General features: G+C 44.5%; 1 protein-coding gene across 2 annotated transcripts in view; it reads right to left on the bottom strand.

The window, feature by feature from the left end:
• LOC8035993 (Fanconi anemia group I protein) overlaps positions 1 to 22,036 on the bottom strand; it is a 76,343-nt gene that overhangs the window by 38,134 nt on the left and 16,173 nt on the right. For both annotated transcript variants that reach the window (XM_040216834.3, XM_040503285.2), the window contains exons 6-11: positions 21,850 to 22,017; positions 14,105 to 14,228; positions 11,259 to 11,332; positions 11,035 to 11,155; positions 679 to 768; positions 477 to 613 (exon numbers count right to left, since the gene is read on the bottom strand). In XM_040216834.3, coding sequence (XP_040072768.2) covers positions 477 to 613; positions 679 to 768; positions 11,035 to 11,155; positions 11,259 to 11,332; positions 14,105 to 14,228; positions 21,850 to 22,017 — 714 coding nt within the window. The remainder of the gene's footprint in view (positions 1 to 476; positions 614 to 678; positions 769 to 11,034; positions 11,156 to 11,258; positions 11,333 to 14,104; positions 14,229 to 21,849; positions 22,018 to 22,036) is intronic.

Here is a 22,036-nt window from a genome sequence, read left to right as displayed (position 1 = left end):
ATAATGTAAAGATATGTCCTCGTGTTTTTTTCTAAATGTTACCAAATTGAAAGGTGGGCGCTTATTGCGGAATGGGCGAATGTTTGGTACTTTGCGGCAGGCTTATTTTCAAAAAACAATTTCCTATACCCCTTTCTGGATATTTTTCAATTCATGATAGTATGCTAGCATAAGTTGACTCCAGTGTACCACGCATTTGCTAGCTCTCACGTGCAAAGGTGGACCTAGCAATGATACTTTCCGAGACTTTGACAGATTGCTCTAACATGCTGAAGGACTAGGTACAGATAAGAGGCATGCAAATGAGCTCCTTACTGATGGGGAGAAAATATCCACTTCTCTCTCGGTTATGCTTAGAAGTGCAACCATTACACAAGTGAAGTCATCCCCGAGCATCAACTACATACTTTTAGAAAGCGAAACAAGCAATAACATGTGCCACAAGAAAACAACAAAGATACAATGAAAAGCCTCACCTGTGCTGGATCATGTTGACAATGATCCTTCTGGGGTCTTGAGGCTTGGGAATCATTTCCCTCACCCAGAAAGACTCCTTATACCTGACATGCCTTAGTGCATTAGAGGATACAGCAGCTTTCAACACATCCAGCATCTGAAAGAATGCAGTCAGTCACACCATGTTCCTTCCCGATCAACGGGTGAACGCGCATGTTTCACCTGCTCCGCAAAGGGGTGCATCTTCGTCAGGGCCAGGGCAAGGGTCAAGGTGAATTGACTGAAGATAAAGCTCGCTTGTATCTGCCTTGCCTGTAGGAAAGACAAGGTCAAAATTTTGAACACAAAGGACATCTTAGGTCTTGAAATGCCACACCAAAACAACAGAAATCCTCTCTTTTCTTCTATAGAGATCCAGAAGCTCCAATATGATGGAGCGCAAGGAACAGTCTTCCTCCTGAATAAAAGTTGCATTTCTAGCTTGACTTTATTCAGCGTGCAAGTACTTGTCAAATTTTACCTGGCCAACGGGACAGTCAAACAACAATACCTAAACTAATTGACAATTTTTGGACAAAATCTTTTTACATGGGAGTTGCAGGCAAAAATACTGATCAATTAATTTTTGTTTATGCCATTGTCGCTGATTTATCAGTATTTTTACAGCGATTTTCACATTTCAACCAGGGACAAGCAGTCCGAAAGGTAGCTGAATGGTACTTCAGTAGACTTATGCGAGGGTCTGCACATATTTCATGTTTCAAAAATTTGACTTTATTGAGGTTCTCGTCATAAGTATGGGTATAACCAGATATAACTAAAAGCTGTTCCACTCCCACGAGGATCTCATGTGACATTGCACTATGCAATAAACAGATAGTGTGCACTACTATATAGATTTAGTACTAAAATGGGGAGCTGCATAAAATGCTAAGGAAAGGTTTGCTCCATATCCCTTTCAAAAATATGTGCCAATGCAATGCATTATAGGCAAATTAAATATAATATGAAGCATGGTGCCTATCGACATTAAACTGAGCATGCAAGTGAAAGCATTCATTTCACTGTATTCAGGCGAAGATCATTTTAGAAACCTCAGTTCATAGAACCCTCTTTGAAAAAAACTCTATTTAGAGAAAAAGGCGATACACCCTCGTTTAAATGCTTTTCAACGAAACGCTGCTTACCCTTGGTGGCTTGGGCCTCAAGAAGCGCATTAACTGTACATAAAGCAAGTCATTTTGCCAGTGAACAGATACCAGCATTAATAATTTAACCACTTGATTTTTTTTCTTTTCAGTTAGTTACTGATTTGTTGCGTTCCAAATTGAGGCCTTTCATTTACAAAACTGTGCTTCAATAAAATGGGTTTATCTTCTTAAACATGTTGCTTTAACACCTTCGATAAAACTTGGTGATCCCAACTAAGTGAAGACTCTTAGCGAAATGTTGGCTGCCTCCTCCGAGACTTCAGGGGTTTATCTTCCGAGTTCTTCCTGCCGGATTTGACTAGCTTTGTGTTTGTTTGCCTGTGGAGGTACAGCCGCTCTGCAAAGCTCATTGTATACTGGAGGACAAGCTAGCCTTGCAGTTCGCAGGGACAAAATTACATTTTTGGCAATCACCTTATATTATCGGTCAACTTTTATGCTGCTAGGGCAGTGGTTCTCAAATGGGGGTCCGCAAAGGGTCCGCGAAGGCATTCTAGGGGTCCGCGAAGCCATGCCTCAGCAGTCAAGCCGGGCAAAAAACATTTTTTTTTTTTCAGGTCGAGAAGACATTTTTCAGTTTTCGAACGAGTTTTCTCGTGTGCATGTCAATAAGAGAGGTCTACTTCACACTAGCCCTTAGTTATATCCATTTATTAAATCATCATTATATTTATCGTATACCCTTCCTCTCCCTTCACCGCGAACGGGGTCCTCCATCATCTCCGCCGATCCACAAGGGGTCCGCGAAACATCGACGGTTGAGAACCACTGTGCTAGAGCACCAATAGTGGAGTAGTTCCAATCATCAGTGCATTTTTGAGTCTTTTTTTACAGGTTTGCTGAGTTTTTTCATTGAACTTCAATTAGTTTAAAAGTTCAACTTTGAGATTGAGAATGTATCGCTATATGGCAAAAATGCATGCTTCCTGAACACATATATGAACAACGCTACTATACTGACCCAATTCTAAGCACCTCCTTGTCCTTATGGGACCATAATAAGGAAAATAAGGTTTGTAATCAATTAGAAGCTAGGAGTCACCATTCTGAAGGGTGCCACTTAGAGTTGCATAATTAAAATCACCAATTAAGATAGGAGTAGAAGGCACAAAAATGGCAGACAGACGCTTGGGCAAACACCTGTACACACAGGTGAAATAGCTGCCCCTTAAGTAACCCCACACAAACAGCAAATATCCAGAAGCGGAGCCCTCACTGGCACATCTTTGTTAGCTTAAAGTGGACGATACCGAGGAGATGAACACAAGCGAGCTTCTCGCTCAATCATTTCCCTGCGACACACAGATGTGTGCCAGTAAGCATCTCCTATCAAAGTCGGTGAGCATGTACATATCCATCTGTTCTTTTTAATAATGCAATAAATAATTTTGGCAAAAACAGTCATTGTTCAGCCCATCCAGTTACACCACAGTTAATTTTAAAGTACTGTAGTAGCATTATAGGGCTAATCAACCTCAGGAGCCGTGCAAGCACGAAATGTGCAGGTCGGTCAATCCGTAACTGCTAAACGATATTGAAAACAAAACGGCAACCGGTGCTAGGGACAGAACCCCGGTCACCGGCGTGAAAGCCAAGTGCACAGCTGACTGAGCTACGAACCCAGAACACAGTAATGAGAGGAGCACAAGCAGGTTGTGTGAGAAAGCGTGTGGAGTGGAGAGGAGTGGAAAGTGCAGAAAAGCGTGCTTCGCCTCTCTTGGTGACCCAGAAACTTCAGTGCAAAGGATTTGCATCCGGGTGGCGCTGAAGGGAAGTGGGCGCGTAGCATCACGAAGAGACAATGGTGTGACGTAATGTTTCTATACAAAACCCTGCCCTGGGCACCGCCTGAACTAAGAGCATCACCCACTTCAGGCACTGAAAAGGATGAAGGGTCATCCTGTCCTAGGCACACTAACACTAAGAGCACCACTCACCCTACATAGCTACTGCAGTTTGGCAAAAAGCGCAAAACACGCAGGCAATTTTTTTTTTCCTTTTAGGATTTTAAAAGATGGGTTTAGCTTCAGCAGTTATGGTCATTACTACAGCAAAAAATTTTGGCGAAGCGCATCAGCCAAAAGAAAAACTTGACCCTACAAATAAGGTTGGTACAGACATAATGTGTAGGTTTCACTCACCACCCCACGGATCTTTTGAATATTTTTTGTGACGTCAAACCACGCGGCGATTAATCACATGCTTCACGTCCTCGAACAGTGAAACCCGTTGATAACAAACTGTATAAAATGCCCGGTTTCATTCGATATACCCAATGATTGGTTATAGCAATCTTTTACAATTTGTTCATTACATGCAGAGGGTGTTTAACATACTCCTAGATATGTTGAACACGACGGCAACGTCAGATATTTTTTTCACCACGTTCGACAAGGCAAATGTTATTGTCGGACAAAGAATTTCACAACCGTAATATCTTGAATCATTGCTCACCCCCTGCCGCCTGAAATTCATAAAAAAATTGGGGTGGGCCATATTTCAGTGGGTAAGCACAAAAAGTTTAGAAAAAGCTGAAGAAAAAAAAATGCCCCTTTTTTTACACATTTAGCGCGGCTGCACATGGGATACATTACCACTTTGGGGTCATTTGTCGGATATCTCCTGACAAATAAATATTCCCATTCTGGACAAGGGTTGGGGCTCCCCTAGAGCCCATTTTTCTCCTTTGGGGTCAAATGTTGGGCACATCCTGACAATTCCAACTTGCACCATCTCTTGTCGGGTATGTAAGCTATGTATACTTAGTTTTTTGTCCCTCCAACAAATGCCGTAAGAGGTGCAACACATTTTTTTTTGCTAGATGCGCAGGAGGGCATTGTTTACGTGCTTTTGAGTGTTCAACATGGCCGCCTTTACTCTGTCTGCGTTGTATCGACAGGCCTGTGACTCAAATGACTGTGAAGGTGATTTCAGCGGTGTAGACACCTACAATCCCAAGTAGGCCTCCGAGGTGTTCCTTGAAGAATCTTCAAAAAGTGTGCCGGAGAGGAGAAAAGTGAAGGAAAGGGAGGAGAGCGCCAAAGGAGTGAGAGAGAAAGAAGGGAGCAAAGTGACGGTGAGAGAATAGAAAGTGATGAGGAGACAGGCACAGACGCAGTCAATCCTCCACGTTGGACTTCCTACTTGGACACAGATCAAGATTTTGAGACTCACCGTTTTACGGTTCACAATTCAGGTCCCCAAGCCGTGCAACCTAAACCCACAAGTGAGCTGGAACACTTCCAGTGTTTTTTTACTGATGCCTTGTTGACTGATATAGTCAACGAAACCAACTGCTATGCCAAAGAGAAAATCATAAAGCTGGGGGTACCGACGAAACTACTATATTTACAAACTAGATGGAGGCAGGAGCAAAGACTGTGCGGTCTGCAGTGACAGAAGTCAAAGGGCAAAGACGTGAAACAGTTTTCTACTGTAAAACCTGCACTCGACACCTGGCTTGCACCCCGGCATTTGCATCCAAAAGTATCCTACGCTGCACAAATACCACTAAATGAAAACATTCAGGAGAATACAGTTATTTCAAAGTGAACATATTGATTGCAGTATATTAAAGAGTTGAATTTGAAGTCGTTAAGTGATTTCACCTTTTTTTGCCTAAACTAATTCTGGGAAACTAATTCAAAAGGAAAACTCACATGACCCCAAAGGAACTGAAAACTCGAATTAGTTTCATTGTTTTATGCAAAAAATACTCATGTAAGAATGTTTTACTATCACAAAGTCCGTCGCTTGCATACGCACGACGAACACCACCGATCATCATACAGCGTGAATGATTGTTCCGTGAAAGCACTGTTCTAACACTGCTATGCTCTCTTCATTACTATAAAAAAAAAATTTTAAAAAAGTCAACAAGAAAATACAAAACCCAACCAGGCGCAATGAGCGAGCGAGCGGGCAGAAGAAGAGACGAAGAGCGATGCTGGTAAAATGGGAAAGCCTGCGATTGTGTTGGCAAATACTTTGGCATCAGGCCAGGTTGGGCGCCTTGTCATTCACAAGGAGCAAGCTCTTGTGCAACTTTCTTGTTTGGAGCATACATGCGGGCTATCAACGCGAGTTGAGGCGGCGTTACTGCGAGGCGCAGTCAGCACCATGACCAGAGCTTGAAATGGGACGCTTTACAAACGTCTGTGTGCGGCATTCCAGCAAATCTTTACTCGTTGGCTTTGTCTCAAACATTGCACAACCTTACCAACCGTTCTGGGAGAAGAAGCGGGTTCGCGGTGACTGTATTCCTGTGGAGACGGACTTTGACATTACACTCTGCGGTTACATTCCAGGATATGGGGCGTTCGCTGATCTCACAATCCCTGGATGGGTTACTGCTTGAGCTAGCTTTGTGACTCTTTTTTCTTTTTTTTTTCGTCGAACAAACGTTTTTGTAAGCAAAACAAAGTTCCATTCAGTTACCTCCATCGTTTTCCTTTCGTACACATGTACTCCGACTTCGGGGTCGCAGAAATCGGGGAGGAAATGCGTAAGCAACACGAAGTGTCGTTCTCTCCTTCTTTTTACTTTGTCACAAACTTCCTGCAACTTTAAAGGAGCACTGACAGGGTAGTTACGCTTGCCAAGGTTTTTATTTGTACATGACATATGAGACCCCAACTACCTAAAACACAATATGCAGCTCAAAATTTGTTTTCTTTCCGCCCGAAAAACCGCCGATAGAGAACTGGCTAGCTTCAGGTGCGCTCACTCTCTTTTCCGTGGTCATATGCCGTTTTCTATGGTTTAGACATACATACCAAATATAATCGAAGTCATGGATCATCAAAACACACTCAATATTAAAAAAAAAAGAGAAAAATATGATACCGATTTTTTCCTGGTTTTTAAAAAGCTGCAAATACATTGATTGGAAGAAAAAAAAAAAGTTACAGAGAGATCCGGAAGCACTCTGTGCATTCTCCACGTAATTCTCAACATTGTGTCGTATCGTGGGAGTCGCGGACTGGACGACTGAATGAAGCAGACTAAGCAATTGCGGTGACTGACGGGCGTGGGATGGATGGATGCTACGGCTGTACCCTTTATATTGGGCAGTAGCTTACGCCACCTAGCCTAGAAGTTAAGAACCAAAAGTATGCTTTCTTTCCTTTGCCAATTTGCTTACCCTCTGCAATTTCGTAACTATTACCAGGCGGTGTAGGATATTGCTGTACCGCCTGTCCCCAGTTGTGCCAGTCAGTTGTACGTCATTCAATTGTCCCTAGATAATTTCCACCACTCTTCCAATCTCCTCTTTGTTATTAAAATGCACTTATCCATTCTTCCATTCTCATCTGCAAACCCACGGGCTCCGGCCAAATTCGTTGCACCCTCCGGGAGGGCGGGACCAAGCCCTGTGCACCAACACCACATGTTCTATTGTCTCGTCTTCCCCTTGGCATACGCCACACCGCACATTGATTTCCTCATACTTTGTCCTATACAGTCAAACCCGTTTATAATGAACAGCAGGAAATGCTATGATCAGTTCGATATAGCAAGTAGTTCGATATAGCAAAAACAATTTACAACGAACTTTCACGATGCGTTCGTTGCAAGACGAGAGCCTCTCTTTGTCACATCTTCGCTTCCACCTTGTTACAAAGCGCTGGAAAGATTTTTTTTTTTTTTTCTCTGCATGCGTGCAGAGTTTGTTCTTTTTAGCTTATCTCCCCTTCTGAAACGCTTCTCTTCGCTCAAGTTTGTTGGCAGCTTGAGCATTTAAAATTTTCTTTTTTTCCTACTTTTTTTTTTGGGGAGGGGTGGGGGAGGAGGGGAGGGCACAGGCTAGAAGACGATTGTTTGCGCGTTTTTGGAAACCTCCTAGGGGGGAAAAAGTTTGATATAGCCAGTATGTTGTTCGTTATAAAAAGTATTTTTTTCATGCATTTTTATTTAAAATTTTTGTGAGTTTGATATCGACAATAATTCGCTGTATGTGGGTTCGTTCTAAACGGGTTTCACTGTATGTCCTAGCCCTCAATACTCCTGTTCTTGTCTCGAATAACCATTGAGTGCCCCCGTGAATTCTTGTACCAATGTTCCTTCCTGATTTCCTGTTTTTGTCTCCTATGCATAATTAAAGCTGATTTTCCCTGCATTCTTTCCACCCACATCTTTCTCCCAGCTTCTTTTATTTCCTTTTTTTGCAGAGGTAGTCTGTTCTGCCCCCGCACTTGACTGTTGGTATTTGAATTTTAGTTTTCCGGTTCAGTTTCTTCATTTAGTGTTCAAACTTTTCATGTACAGATGCTTATATACCTTTCTCGCACATCATATATCCTCAACTGTATCTAGCCTTTGTTCAGATTTCAACTTACTCATCGCCTCTCTAGCCTCGAAAGATGCCCAGCCCATGTCTCCCTGCACTCCTTCATTTGGTGCATTCCCATGCACCCCCAGTGCCAGTCTGCCCACAGCTTGACTGGACCTCCGATTTTATGCATAACACCGCATTGCCAAAAGACAACCCTGGTACCATGACTCCTTTCCAATTCCCTTAAGAACTTCATATTCCATAGTGCCCTATTCTTCATAACTGCTGCATTCCTTTTTCCTTTCTTTAGTATATTTTCTTTCTGTTCTTCCAAGTAATGTTTTCCCTCATTCCTAGGTATTTATATTTCTCTACGTGTTCTATTATAGCGTCTTGAATTTTCAGCGGGTCCTCCCTCCTCATCGTTATAAGCCCCTATTCTCGACTTGTCACAACTGAATTTCAGGCCCAGAGGGTCGCCTTCTTCTCCACAGATCTTAATCAGCTCCAGTAACCTATCCTGGCTATCTGCTAACAGAACGATGTTGTCTGCGTAAAACATTCCTGGTATAACTTGGTTCACTTTTACCCCTCTCTCCATATATGACATCAAAACCTTAATTGCATTCTTCAAATTTTTTTTCCATTCTACTCAGGTATATCATAAAAAATAGAGGTGATAGGGGAGAACCCTGCCTGAGTCCTCTTTTTATTTCTGCCGGTTCTGTAATTTCTGCTTCCTATGTTATAGCAACCTTATTATTTGTGTATACCTGTTGTAAAAGTCTAATCAAGTGTGCATCTAAATCATACTGTCTCAGCTGTACCCAAAGATTTTCCTGACTCACATTGTCGTATGCCACATTAAAGTATAGAAATGCTATCCATAATGGCTTTTTTCTCGTCTGTGCCACCTCTATACATTGAGTGATGATGAATAAGTTATCATCTAATCTTCTCTCTTCGGAACCCGTTTTTCAGCTCACCTAAAATGTTTTCGGCCCATTCTTCCATTCTTTTTACTACCTGCATCGTTAGTCTCTACAGGACCGAAGTTACTGTTATTGGGTGGAATGATGTTACGCTATCCTCATTTCCCTCGCCTTTATATAGCAATCTCAATTTGTTTAGTCTCCTATCATTGAGTACCTCTCCCCCCCCCCCCCCCCCCCCCCCCCATTATTATTTGATCAGTTGCCTGTCTTTAATTTGCTTTTTGTTCCTAACGGCTTAACTAGTCTCATTCTTTAGTCATCTGGGCCTGTCGCCGTTCCAGCAGGTACTTTACTTTCTGCTCTCTCCCATTTCCCGAAGGTCATCTCAGTTGTCTCGCTAGTGTTCTCATCTCGTGATGCATTGCTGTTTGTGCTCTGTCCAATCTCGTTTGCAGACCTCTACTTCAGAACTGTTGTTGGCAGTACCGGCAAATCTGTCTAGCTTCGAAAGAGAAATTGTTCACCGATAAAAACAATTAGGATTTATTCCATACGACATGCCCGACCACCAAGCTGATTTGCACGAAGACGTCACCGAGTCATTGCCCCTTCTCCTGGTTTGAAGACATCGCTCGTCTTACGAACCCAAACTGATAAGAGCTTGAAAAACACACAAACGTCAGTGCTTGACTTTTGCGTTTTTAATGTGACGTGCAAATCTTTCGTCTGCATCGCACAACCAGAAAAAAACAAAAAAAGACAGTCGGGTGTAGCCACGTGATTTCCAGAAACTCCTTCCTCCTCTACATTTCTTCTTCCTCCCCAATCCAGTTTCGTTTTCGAGCAGTTGCATTTTTTTTACTTTATTAAAAATATATGCGACGCTGCAGCAAAATATTGATTGGGTGGTCTTCTGATACCACATTAAATCGCCTGGACAAACATAAAAAAATATCTTGGGGGGTGTCAGCGTCCCTTTAAGGTTCGCGGCCATGTCATTCGGGTAGGATGAATGTTTGCAAATCGCGGAGTCTGTGTTGGGGCATTTGTAGGGGAGAGCGATCACTCGGTGTTTTCTTGGAAATTGATATTCGCCCAAAAAGTAGGGTGGACGATGACTCGGGGATGGGCGATGACTCGGGATATTACGGTATATGCGAAACCAGTTACGCTGATTTCCTAGAGAGTGTTTAAACCTTATCTTACAGTGCTCCACCAGCACGTGTTTTTTCTATTTTTATTTCTACATTTTCCCAAATAAATTATTCAGTTGAAAGTTACGCCGCATCTGTCTAGATCTTCCTTCGTTTTGACAGTGTTTTTTTGCCGTATATTATCCAGTAATGATGTCCACTCTGTCCGAGAGCTGAAGAGCGTGCCACTGCTTCGTCGTCATCTTGAACCATGAACCGCACCAGATTGCAGAACAAATGTTAAGTTGTATTGCAGGAGGCCTAGGGAAATAAAGTTTACAATGCCGAGGCTCGGTCTGCAATGCATTGACTGCATGCGCGCCCAAATTCGGTCTGTTCCAAAAGCACCGGTAACAGCGAAGTTGATTAGCTGAAAAATGCCACGGTTGTTACAACATATGAAACCTTATAGAGCGCTGCAGTGCTAGAGCGTGACTAAACGTAACTAAGTGGCTGCTTCATGCCGGGCAAGGAAGAACCTTCGTCTGCACTACAAGGAAGTTGAATGCCGGAAGTGCTGGAGATTGCGTGTTTGCTGGCGGTTGTAGGCGCTGGAAATTTTATATATCCATTGTGAAGTATGTTGTGCGAAGTATATTTTGCATGCAACTGATAAAACTTTTTTGCATGTTCGATTAGGGGTTAATTCCCTGTACCAGAGTTTGTTGTAATCGGGTTTGACTGTAGTAAAGCAACTACCACCTCACACGTCTCTTCTCTTGGCACAGTGGTAGTGAGTCAGGCTCAAAATCTTGGGGTTTTGGTTTCGATTCTTGTTGGAAAACGTTCGGAATTTAATTCTTCTCGATTATGTGTTCTTTGTTTTCCCTGAAATCCATGCTGCACAATCTATTACAGCTTTTCGTCGTGTTCTGTCACACTATCCTCTAGGATCACAGCTCTTAAGCACATTCCACGCTAAAAATAGAACAGCTGGTAACCAATAAAAGAATGTATATAGTTGCCTTGAGCATTTTGACGATGGTACGGGTGATGACGAGGTTCTGTCGTGCAGCAAATACAACGTGGAGGGTGACAGTAGCCTCGGTCTGCTCCAGGTTTTCTTTGGCGCCAGGGGCAGAAGCACTGGAATGAGGGAAGGCTCCGATTGAGCATTTCCAGAATGACTCGAAAGTCAAGAGAAAGCTCAACAAGACTGCTTATGGAGTTAAACATTAACGATACACACCCATTACATTGCAAGTCCTTCTCCTTCTGGGCAAAGAACTTTATCACTGTCTCCAAGATGACCTCGATGCCTTCCTGAAAGTTGAAAAAAGGGGACCAACAGCAATTGTTTTGTTTGGCAGAAAGCTGGCCAGAAACAAGAGGTCCCTCAACTAATGTCTTATCCCGCTTCTTGACCTCGGTCAACATCCGTTGAAAAAAGGTGCTATATGATTGTGCTACACTTGAGCCTCCTGAGCATCGATAATAGAGCATACAGTCAGCGACAATGTGAGCCAAGACAGCAGAGCGCTAGCCAAAGGGGGTAAAATGTTGCCTGGGTGCCTTCAGAATGCTGGGGAAGGGAACCTACTATGCTGCATTCATAAGCTATAGCACAGTGCAATGGGAGCTATGCACTCACCGGACAAATCAACCCCACCGTTTTGTCACCCGACTCCACCCTCTGTGCGTGGGTATGGGCGGGAGCACGGTCACGTGGTGAAAGATGGGTGAACGACTGGTCCCATGAGCATGTAGCTTCCAACCTACCGTAAAGTTCCGAAAGAACGCCCGCTTCCGAGAGATCGCCCATCCTGTTTTTTTGACTAAATATCTGTAACATAAAAATTCCAAAACATCGCCCACCCCCGATTCCCGTCGGACGTCACGCGATGTGCGACAGGAATCGCATCAACCACGCCAATGAACTTGCGTCCGACAAGCGAGTTCATGGCGGGTTCCCGCGCTTTTGTCCGCGATGTGCACGTGTGATATCGGCTCCCGTAACACACGCATTCTCCCGCGTGCATGTTGCACCGTGAAATGCGAATCTGCTGCCTCCGCAATCTGTAGTATCCATTCCCGTGACATAAAGTTTGTAGTGGATTCCCGCGTTCTTGTCCGCGATCTGCGCGCAAGATCTCAATTCCACGCGAGTTGGTCCCAAGTGTATATTGCACCTTGAAATACGATTCAACTGCGTTCATGACCTGCGGTCTTTGTACCCAAAACATACGAGTTTGTAGCGGATTCATGCATTTTTGGCCGCGATCTGCACGCAATATCGGTTCCCATGACAGGCAAGTTTGTAGCAGGTCCCCACGTGTTTATTGCACTGTAAAACTTGCATCTGCTGCGTCCATGATTCGCTGTATTCGTTACCGTGAGGTGTGAGTTCTCGGAGGGTTTGCGCGGGTCTTTCGCACCGTGAAACTCGAATCTGCTACGTCCACAACCTGCGGTATCCTTACCAGTGACACAGGAGTTTATAACGAATTCCCACATGTTTATTGCATTGTGAAACGCGGATTTGCGGTGTCCGCAACCTGCGGTATCAGTTCCCACGTCGCGTCGTTTGTAGCCGGTGCCAGGGTGTTTATCATTAATTTTTGATAAGGTTTTGCTCTGGCGTCCCCAAAGATAGCCCACCCCATGATTTTCACAATTTATCTCTCCATTTTGGGTGGGCGTTCTTTCGGAACTTTACGGTACTGTCAGCTTACGGGTGAATGGAGTATACTGCACTGCGACGATATGGAACGGGGAAGTTTATTCCAACCTTCCTTCTAAAGCTTAAAGCAGCCGGGGACCCCAGCATAGCATCTTTACCCTTCTGGACTGAACACTGCTCCACCAGCTCACATTGCCACCCCCTGAGCACGACAAACTCAACAATAAAAGTGTTATTCAAGTGGAGTGCATGACAGACAGAGATCTGCGGTATTGCACCCAATGGCTCGCAAATTAAAGCAAGTGGGAATGATTGTAAGCACCCCAAAGGTGTTTACAGAGAAATGGTGTTCGTGGATGGCAGGATGACAGTATTAGGAGTTGTAGAGGTAAGAATGCTCCTCTGAAAGGTACGTTAGCTTCAGGGTAGGTGGAAAGTGGAAGAAATAAAATGTATGCTATAAAAGAAAGAAAAAGAAAAAAGAATAAATGAATGGGATGTAGCTACGAGGGCTGTTTTTCTCAACCACCTTTGAAGTGGGTAAAAAAAAGTGATAAAAAATGTTCTGATGTACGCAGAAGTTAGATACATTCTGTAGCTACTTCTGCATGCAATCACTGCACAGATTTAAGCAGGGAACACATGAGCAATGAAAATGGGCACTGCGCGGCAGTATCCATAAATGAATGGGATGTAACTATGAGGGCTGTTTTTTTTTTCAACCACCTTTTAACTGGGTGAAAAAAAAAAAAAAAAATGATAAAAAATGTTTTAATGTACGCAGAAGTTAGATACATACTGTAGCTACTTCTGCACGCAATCGATGCACAGATTTAAGCAGGGAACACATGAGCAATGAAAACGGGCACTGTGCGGCAGTATTCATAGCAACCGGTGCTGGTGTCCCTACATCCCATTCTTGCAGCGGCACGGCGTTTGGACCTGCTCGATACAGATCATACAGATAATGCCGCATGGTGTGCCTGTGGAGCGCCTAGCGACGCCTACTTTCACCCTCCACAGGTTCCCTGCTTTAGTTACTTATAATAAGGCACAGGCTTTTGGACGCCCTCCTCAAGGAAGGTTACCGCTCTGTCATTCCATCACACGTTCCACAAGACAGCGAGTTGTCAGACGTTCTTCCTTAACCCCGTCATCATGAACGTCTGTCCGTCCTCCATGAAACTTTGCACTGTTTCTGAAATACGCATTACATGTGGTGACCGACGGTCACCACAAACATTTTTTACCTCGTCTTTTTGTCTTTTTTCTCCAAATTATTAAAGGTTAATAAAAAAAAAAACAGCTTTTGTATTATTACGGTACAGCAAATCGCAGCCTACTACTATTTGCCGAAATGACAACTTTGGAGCCAAAATTATTGAGTTTCTCCTAAAGACAAACATGACCATTACCTGGTTTGCAAAGAGTAAAAGTTGGTAGACGAGCGGTGGAACTTCTGCCAACTCCAGGTCTGGAAGAACCCGCATCATTTTTGGCACCGCAAACTCGAGCTCCGATGAATCTAATGGGATTTCGCTGAAATGCGGTACACCACCGTTATTATATGTTTCTTGACAGGAAAAAGGAGGAGAAATCAACTTTCACATCGCACAATTTAATATCTTAAAGATAAAAAAAAAAAAAAGAAACTGAGGACATATAAGCACTTCTTATGAGTTGTGAATCCGAAAGTGCAAATCTCGTTCTTCCACTTCCTTATTTCGTCTGCAGCGTACTGGCGTGAGCAGCCACGTTTTGCTACTGCCGAGGTAGTGGCCGACAGCCGAGCGCGTGCTCTCCTGAAGTGGCTGCGCCGCGCTGAGCTCGGTCGTACAGCCTCTCCAAAGTTTGCCCGTGTGGGCTCTGCCAGGCTCTGCGGCCAGCTGCTCCTTCTTGCCAGCGGCCGGGCCGCTGTGTGCACCGCAATGCCATGGAGAGGGCTTTTCTGGTGGCATTTTCTGGAACTATGCCGCACGAGAGCCAGTGGGAGCATAGCCATCAGATTTCTGGTACAGACGACAGGCTTCGCTCTACTGGGACAGGGGAAGGTGCCGTTTGGCACGGCTTCAAAAGCTGATGACGCCGGTTTGCTCCATGGGACAGTTAATGCTCTCGCATTAAAAATGCTGTGAATGTTTTACAGCGAGGTTCACCTGCCCTTGAGATTTAACAACACTGGTTCAATGCCATAGAGAGGCCATTTGGCCGGTGCAGTATAAATGCTAATATATGGGTCTTTTCATGCATCACGCAGTGGCGATTACATCTCACACTCTGGCACAATACCCGCCATTACTGATATCGACAAAGGCAGGAATTGAGCTCAGGATCCCTGGGCTCTGCAACACTAGCTTTTGCTCCTAGAGCAGTGGTGTGCCAACATACTTGGCCACCAATCCCCCCTACAAACACACTCGGTCAGCAGCCGAGTATGTGAGTAATTGGCCTTTACTCAAACCACTGGCCCTGTGCTCTGACAAACCTTATTTGTAAAATACTGCCTTTTTAATTTTTTTATTTTGCCATTGTGACTTCAATATTCGGAGACTTTCAGACAAATCTGAATTGGCTAAAATTTTACCGGCGAGTGTTTTCGGAGTTTATCGGATTTATTAGAAAACACGGAACCCCACTTGTAACTCCTAATGAGCACCAGTTTGAGTTCAATGGACTATACTTACTGTGGCAGAGTGAGCTCCCTCAAACACGACCCCTCCCACTCAGATCGACAAACATACAGCCGAGCTATGTCTCCGTGAATGCCGCGCACGAAGCTAAATTTAGCTCAGGCTGTGCCATGCGTGGCACGACAATGGCACCATCTGCACATGCGACAGATGCGTGATCAAGTAATGACTTCTTTCCTCTACACCAAAGGTTCTCAAACTGGGTTCCGGGGAACACAGGGGTTCCACAAGCTGGTCTCATGGGTTTCGCGAACACCCAAATTGCAACCCCCCCCCCCCCCCCCCTCCCCTGCCGCAGAATGCGCGGCAGGACCATGCAAAGTGCCTTCATCTCACTTTGTACTGACATCGCGATTCATATGGTGGGGATATATGGGAAGCAACACAAGCAAAATTGCCTACAATTGTGCATCTGTTGCTTCTCGGTCGGCAAATATAGAGGGGGGGGGGGGGGGGGGGGGGAGGGTTCCGCGGTAGTTTTTGAGGCTTCCTGGGGTTCCGTGAGACCAGAAAGTTTGAGAATCCCTGCTCTACACAACCATACCAAATTAAGACGCATGGGTAGTACGGTTCCAAAGATATCAGTGAGATGAGCGTTACTGTCGAGACCGGTTTTAATGAAGTCAATGGGAATCGGAAATCACTTCACTATATCCGCTATTTCGTTATAACCGACTTCGGTTATAACGAAGTGCGAAAGGGAATGGGAAATCGTGATCGCTTTGCTGCGGCCGCTATTTCGTAATAACCGACTTCGTTATAACCGGTCTTGACAGTACATGTTTTCATTACATGCGGTTTTACAAAGCGCCCTCCAACTGACCGAAAGGAAAGACGTTTGACGTCAACATTACGTGAAAATCAGTTCTGCATATGTAAAAAAAAGCCACGCTACTTGTCAAGCTGCGTTGCAACACCTTTTTTTTTCTTGGCTCCACCATTACTTGTAATGGAAATAAAATATTATTATTATTATTATTACTTCTGCCTTTGTCTTTCTTTTTTTTGCTCACTAAGGTCTTGGGTTTTTATTAACACCAGGCGTCACATGCTTTGTGCGGTTTCTTAAAAAGTAATAATCCTTTTTAATGCTGCTCTCTTGATCCATTACCTGGTGGAGCATTAAAACTAGACAAGCCGCTTTGTTTTCTTCTAGTTCCCAGATCAAGATTACTAGGTACTGTATTTGTCAGTGTATAAGTCGAGTCTTATACAAGGATGCGACCAGGGACGGGCAAAATACATGCAAATATGTATCGAAATACAAATACAAAATACTTCGTCAAAAATGTATTTAATTACAAATCTAATTACACTTCCAAAAAAGCATTTAAGTACAAGATACAAATACAACCAAATGTATTTGGTCTCCTCCAAATACTAGCTTTTCCAAATACATTCCTCAAAATTTGCGTCAGCGACTTCAGGGCACCTGTAACGGGTTTCTGGGCATCTCAATTTAATTTTACATCGCACACTCGGGAGTTAGTGTGCGAGGCTCTAGTAACGTAATAGAAATGTAATTAAAAAAAAATGTAATCAGCTTGGACGTAATAGGTGAAAAAAGTACAGAGCTTCAAGCAGCTTTTTTTGTCGAATACATTTTGGTATAGACCAACAAAGAACCGAGACGACCAAGACGCGCAGCACTAGCTAGAGAATTTTTTATTGTTGCAGCTCACACCAGTTACGAAAATCTAGACGACCCGCGCATTTAGAATGTTCCAGGCAAAGATATGGATGGAAATCAGGCTGGAAAGTATCACAAGTTGTCACAGGCACTTATTTAGCCAGTCTGCCTGCGAACGTCGATTTCGTCACTATTTTTGCCCTGGACTATACTCTGTTTCACCTTATGATGTACTGCAGGAAAGGCTACAAGCGCGAGCTCCTTGCTCTAGGGCACATGTCGGCGGCACAAGCTCTCGTGCGTTAAGAGCAGCTCCCAACACTATGAGCTCGCGCTTCTAGCCTTCTCTGCGGTACAACATAAGGTGAAACGGAGTATAGCACCGTAATCACAAAGTCACTAAACGCTTGTGCTTGATTGAGAGACACTGCATTCGGTGCGGAACATAATTTTCTTCCTACTCTGGACAGTGATCATAAATTTCAAAAAATTGTATTTAATTACAATTGTATTTGAAATACCCAGATTTTAGTATCTAAATACACACGTCAAATACAATACCCAATTTGTAATTAAATACAAATGCAAAATACACAAAGTATTTGAAATACATATTTCAAATACTTGTATTTGAAATACTGCCCATCCCTGGATGCGACTTACTGTAAACGACATAATTTTGGCAAGAACCTAATTTTCATGAATTTCGCGAATCGCCTACAGTGTGCAAAAAAATAGGTTCCGTGAACGATTTAGGTAAAATCAAAACACATTGAAATCTATATTGAGATTCCACCACGTCAAGAAAATTAGAACACGCAAATTATTCCAAAACTTCAGCTTTGACCTAAATTGCAAAATATTGAAGCCCGCAAAAAAGAAGTCGTTTACAGTATATGCATTTTCTTTTTAAATTCACGGTGCGACGCCACTTTTTATTGCGCCGTGTGCCGTTTTTTGCACAGCACCCTAACTATGAAGCCATGGGTGGTGTTGCCGCTTCCAGGAGGCACTGCTGTCGCCGCACGCTTCAACACTTTTCATAAGTGACTCGGAAAGCAAGAAATTTTATGGCTTCCCCGAAGCAGCTCAATCTGCATAGGCAAGACAGTGAGAATAAAGCTTTTACAGCATGTGATCAACGTTGCCCAATTTAGCCATGGTTCCGTATTCTTTTGCTTCAGTCCAGTAACACTGAAAGGTAAGTGGGCTGGTATACACATATTGCAGAATATTTTCTCACGCCTTTCTTAGTTTCCTTTTTATGAGCAGTTTTTCTCTGCCATGCTTCAGCCGTGTTGCTGCATGTAAAAGGAAGGATTGTGCCTAGCCGCTCTTTTAGAGCTCCTGAAAGAAGTATGTCCAGATTTATCCATCTGCCTGCACATCGATGCTTGCATCGTCTCCGGGACTTGTCCTAGGCCGGGCCTAGTGGTTCAAAGCTGGCTAGTTAAACTTTTCTTCACTCGGCATGCGTTCGCTCGAATAAAGCCAACCACCTCCTCATTTTGCGCGTTTTACGTCCTTTTGCTGCGAAATACTTGATTGCTCCCGCCAGACAGCGCCAAGCTAGGGGCATTCCTTGCGAGCCGAAACGCCAAAGTTGCATGTCAAACGGTACCTGCGATCTAGCCGATTATGCGAAACTTCAATTTCACAATACCAATGCGCGTAAACAAAAAAAACTCATTGCGTGAACCGAGCAAAGACGGGCGACCTATACAAACGTGAGGCTTATATACCAACTTTTCCTCAAAAACGGCTCAATATACGGATGTGCAACTTATACAAGGGTGTGACTTATAGCCTGGAAAATACAGTACATGGGGACCGCATTTTATTTTTATGCATGGGAAAATGATGCAACAAGTTTGGAGACTGACCAGGGTAACATATACCGTAAAATTCCGAGCAAGCGCCCCCACCCGAGCAAGAGGCCCGCCCCCCCCCTACCCTCTCTCCTCCTCCTCCTCCCTTCACCCATTCACCTCCCCCCCCGCCAACTTCACTATTTCACATTTCCGCGCCGTTCCGGCACCCCCCTCCCCGCTCCGCACCCGTATCACCACCGCGCTGACCGCACCCAGGCAACACTGACCTGCCAAGTCCAGCCCAAGAATCCAATCCAATCCAATCCTACTTTGCAGCCCGATCAGCCCAGTCGCCACACGCCATTGTCGCTTTCTTCTGGCGGTGTCAGTTGGGCTATGCATTCTGACACTGGCAAAGAAAATCGAGGTCGTCCAATGGTATCGTGATAACGGGAAAAACGTGCACCAGACGTCTCGACACTTCAAGCTTGACCGGATACGGGAATGGGACAAGAATTTTGACAATTTGCTACAGCAAAACTACAGGAAAGCCAAACTTAGACAAAACCTTAGTAACGGTGCATCAGTGTTCAGTAAATACGCGGACGACGCGCTCTTTGAATACCTGGAGCACAAAAAAAGTGCAGGACGAGCCGTTAGCAACCGGCTTCTTTCTGAAGAGGCTGTTAAAATAGCCAACGGCATGCAGTTGAAAAACATCGCAGAATGCTGCAAAATTTTCTTGGACCGACTATGAGGTGTCTTTTGGTGGTTTTGAAAGTGATTAACATAGCAGTGACAAATCTTTGGCCTAATAAAGTAAATGTTCCCACAGATAAATAAAATATTAAATCCCTGTGCACTGCGCTTTTTCTTTTTTCTGGCAGAAAACTTTTGTCGTCGCCATCTTGAATTTTGGTGCCGTTCAAAATAGCGCCCCCTCCCACTTTGCTGGTAATTTTGACTTGCGTGGATGGGGGCGCTTGCTCGGAATTTCACGGTAGTTATCTGTCAATGTTGTGGGAGCTACAAACAATCATCAGAAGAATATGAAGGACCTCACTTCTTACAGGTGCTGGCACCCTTCAGTAACCCCAAATATTAATGCGAAAGCATTAACTGTCCCATGGAGCGAGCCGACATCATCAGTTTGAAGCACGAAAACGGCACCTAGTTTCTGCGATCCCAATAGGAGCCGAGTTAAGCTGATGGATTTTCGGCTTCGGTTCCATTGGCTGCCGCATGTCGACGAGGCTCCCATTGGCCGCTGTGCGACAGTTTGTGTGGTGTCATCCTGAGTGTGTTGTCACACTGTTGTGTCATCACTGATTTGTCATACTAACCGACCTGTGCGCATGCCCGCATTCGCTCGCCTCTTATCGGTTGTACGGCGCGTGGCAATATATATGGCGCATGGAATAAACCAAGGAGTTTGTTCTGCTGGGAACGACGTTGCTGTCTGTTCCTTCCTCGCGCCACAAGGCACACGACAGCATGAACGATCGCTCACCCGATGGCGCTGCGTGTCCGCGAGGCAGCGGCTCCACCGTTCCACGCCCAAGGTCAGCGCGTTGTACGCCGCAGATTAAAGAAGGGAGCGAAGAGCAGCGTGCATGCTTTCCCATTCATAACTCATAAGAAGTACTTAGGTGTACCTCGAGCCTTTTATTTGCCTTTGTGAACAAACTTTTTCTCAATTTCTTAAAAAGCAATTATGTTCGTCATCATCCATCCTACATTGCAGCTCTGGCCAGCGGCCACAATGTATTGCAAGTGTTTACCGTATTTATTTGAATATAAGTCTACCTCTTTTTTCCGGAAATGTTGTCAAAACTTAAGGGTCAACCTATAATCGTGACCACAGAATTTCAACCTACATTCGCGACCAAATTCTGCAACCCTACCGAGGGCATGGAGCTATCGAATCACCAAGTTGGCGTTGCCGTAGAGCTGCGCCGCTTCTTGTTTCAAAAAGCTTTTGGTGCACGAAAACAGCCGAAACAGCAGCAACCGATAGCCCCCTCCGCCGTGCCCGCCACTTGTGCACATCCCTTGGGTGTCGGGTTTCGCCACCATCGCACCTGTAGCGTTTCCCTCGCTGGGCAAGGGGGAAGGGAAGGGAGAGGAACGCAATGCGCGATGCACCTTGCCCTCCATTCCTCTCCCTCGCAAATGTGCACAAAAAAAAAAAAAAAAAAAAACGGAGGTTACTTTAGCTTGTTGCTTGCGGCGACTCGCGGCGGTGCTAGCGTCTTTGATTTTTGGTCTTTTGTCACTTCGCCCGTCTCCACCTTCTTGTCGTCATTTCACAATGGTGTCAGTGAGGTATGGTTGCAAATTTGCAAAGATGCCTACCAAGCTGACGAAGCTTCTGACGACAACGACATGTCCCGAAGTTCTGAGGACGTTTAAGTTTTCGGCATCGCCCTGCGATTTAGCCGGAGTGCTTTAAATAAAAGTGGTCCTTTCTTTTGCCCATACTTTCCCCTATTCCTAAAAAAAAAAAAAAAAAAAAAGGTTGACTTGCACTTGAATTACTTTTTTTAATTCTCGGTAGGTTCAATAAATAGGGGTCGACTTATTTTCGGGTAAATACGGTAGTATTTGTTTCTTGGTGATAATGGTCTCCTTTGGAATCTATAAAAAATAATGCAGCTCTTAGCTACTATACATCATATACCTTATTCGAGAAGAAATTAGGCATGAATTCTTCCACTTTCCATAGGAATAGTTACAGTCGTGAGAGCCACAGTACGAAGAGGGTGCCACAGGGCAGACGACAAGGAAGCCAGCGTGAGGACTGAGTGCAAGGGTCTCGTGCTTGGAACGCTGACACGATGGATGCACGCCAACTGACGTGCGGGCTCACTGCTAATGTATCTTACCTTTAACCCAAATTAAACGCCTTATTTCCGACAGCCTCGTCCCGACAGTCATGACGCGAAATCGGGTTCTGGCCAGAAAACACTCATCCCAAAGTACCGACAATGTCAGCAGACGTGTGCACCAAGCGAGGTAGAGCAAGAGACCTGAGGATCCGGGCGAGAGGTGTGGCCCATTTGGGCTCCCAGGCGCACGAGCAGAGGCTCTCGACAATGAGCTTCTTGAACTGGACGCCAGACAATGTGTCGCCTCTGGCAGCCACTGTCTCACTGGCTGCAATCGTAGTCAGCAGCTGTGGCAGCATCTCCAGCCACCTGGCAGAGGACAGTACCA

This window comes from Ixodes scapularis, unplaced genomic scaffold, assembly GCF_016920785.2.
Source record: "Ixodes scapularis isolate PalLabHiFi unplaced genomic scaffold, ASM1692078v2 PGA_scaffold9__187_contigs__length_104089568, whole genome shotgun sequence".
Classification (NCBI taxonomy): domain Eukaryota; kingdom Metazoa; phylum Arthropoda; class Arachnida; order Ixodida; family Ixodidae; genus Ixodes; species Ixodes scapularis.
Note: the sequence above shows the minus strand (reverse complement) of the source record. Positions and strands in the feature narration are given on the sequence as shown.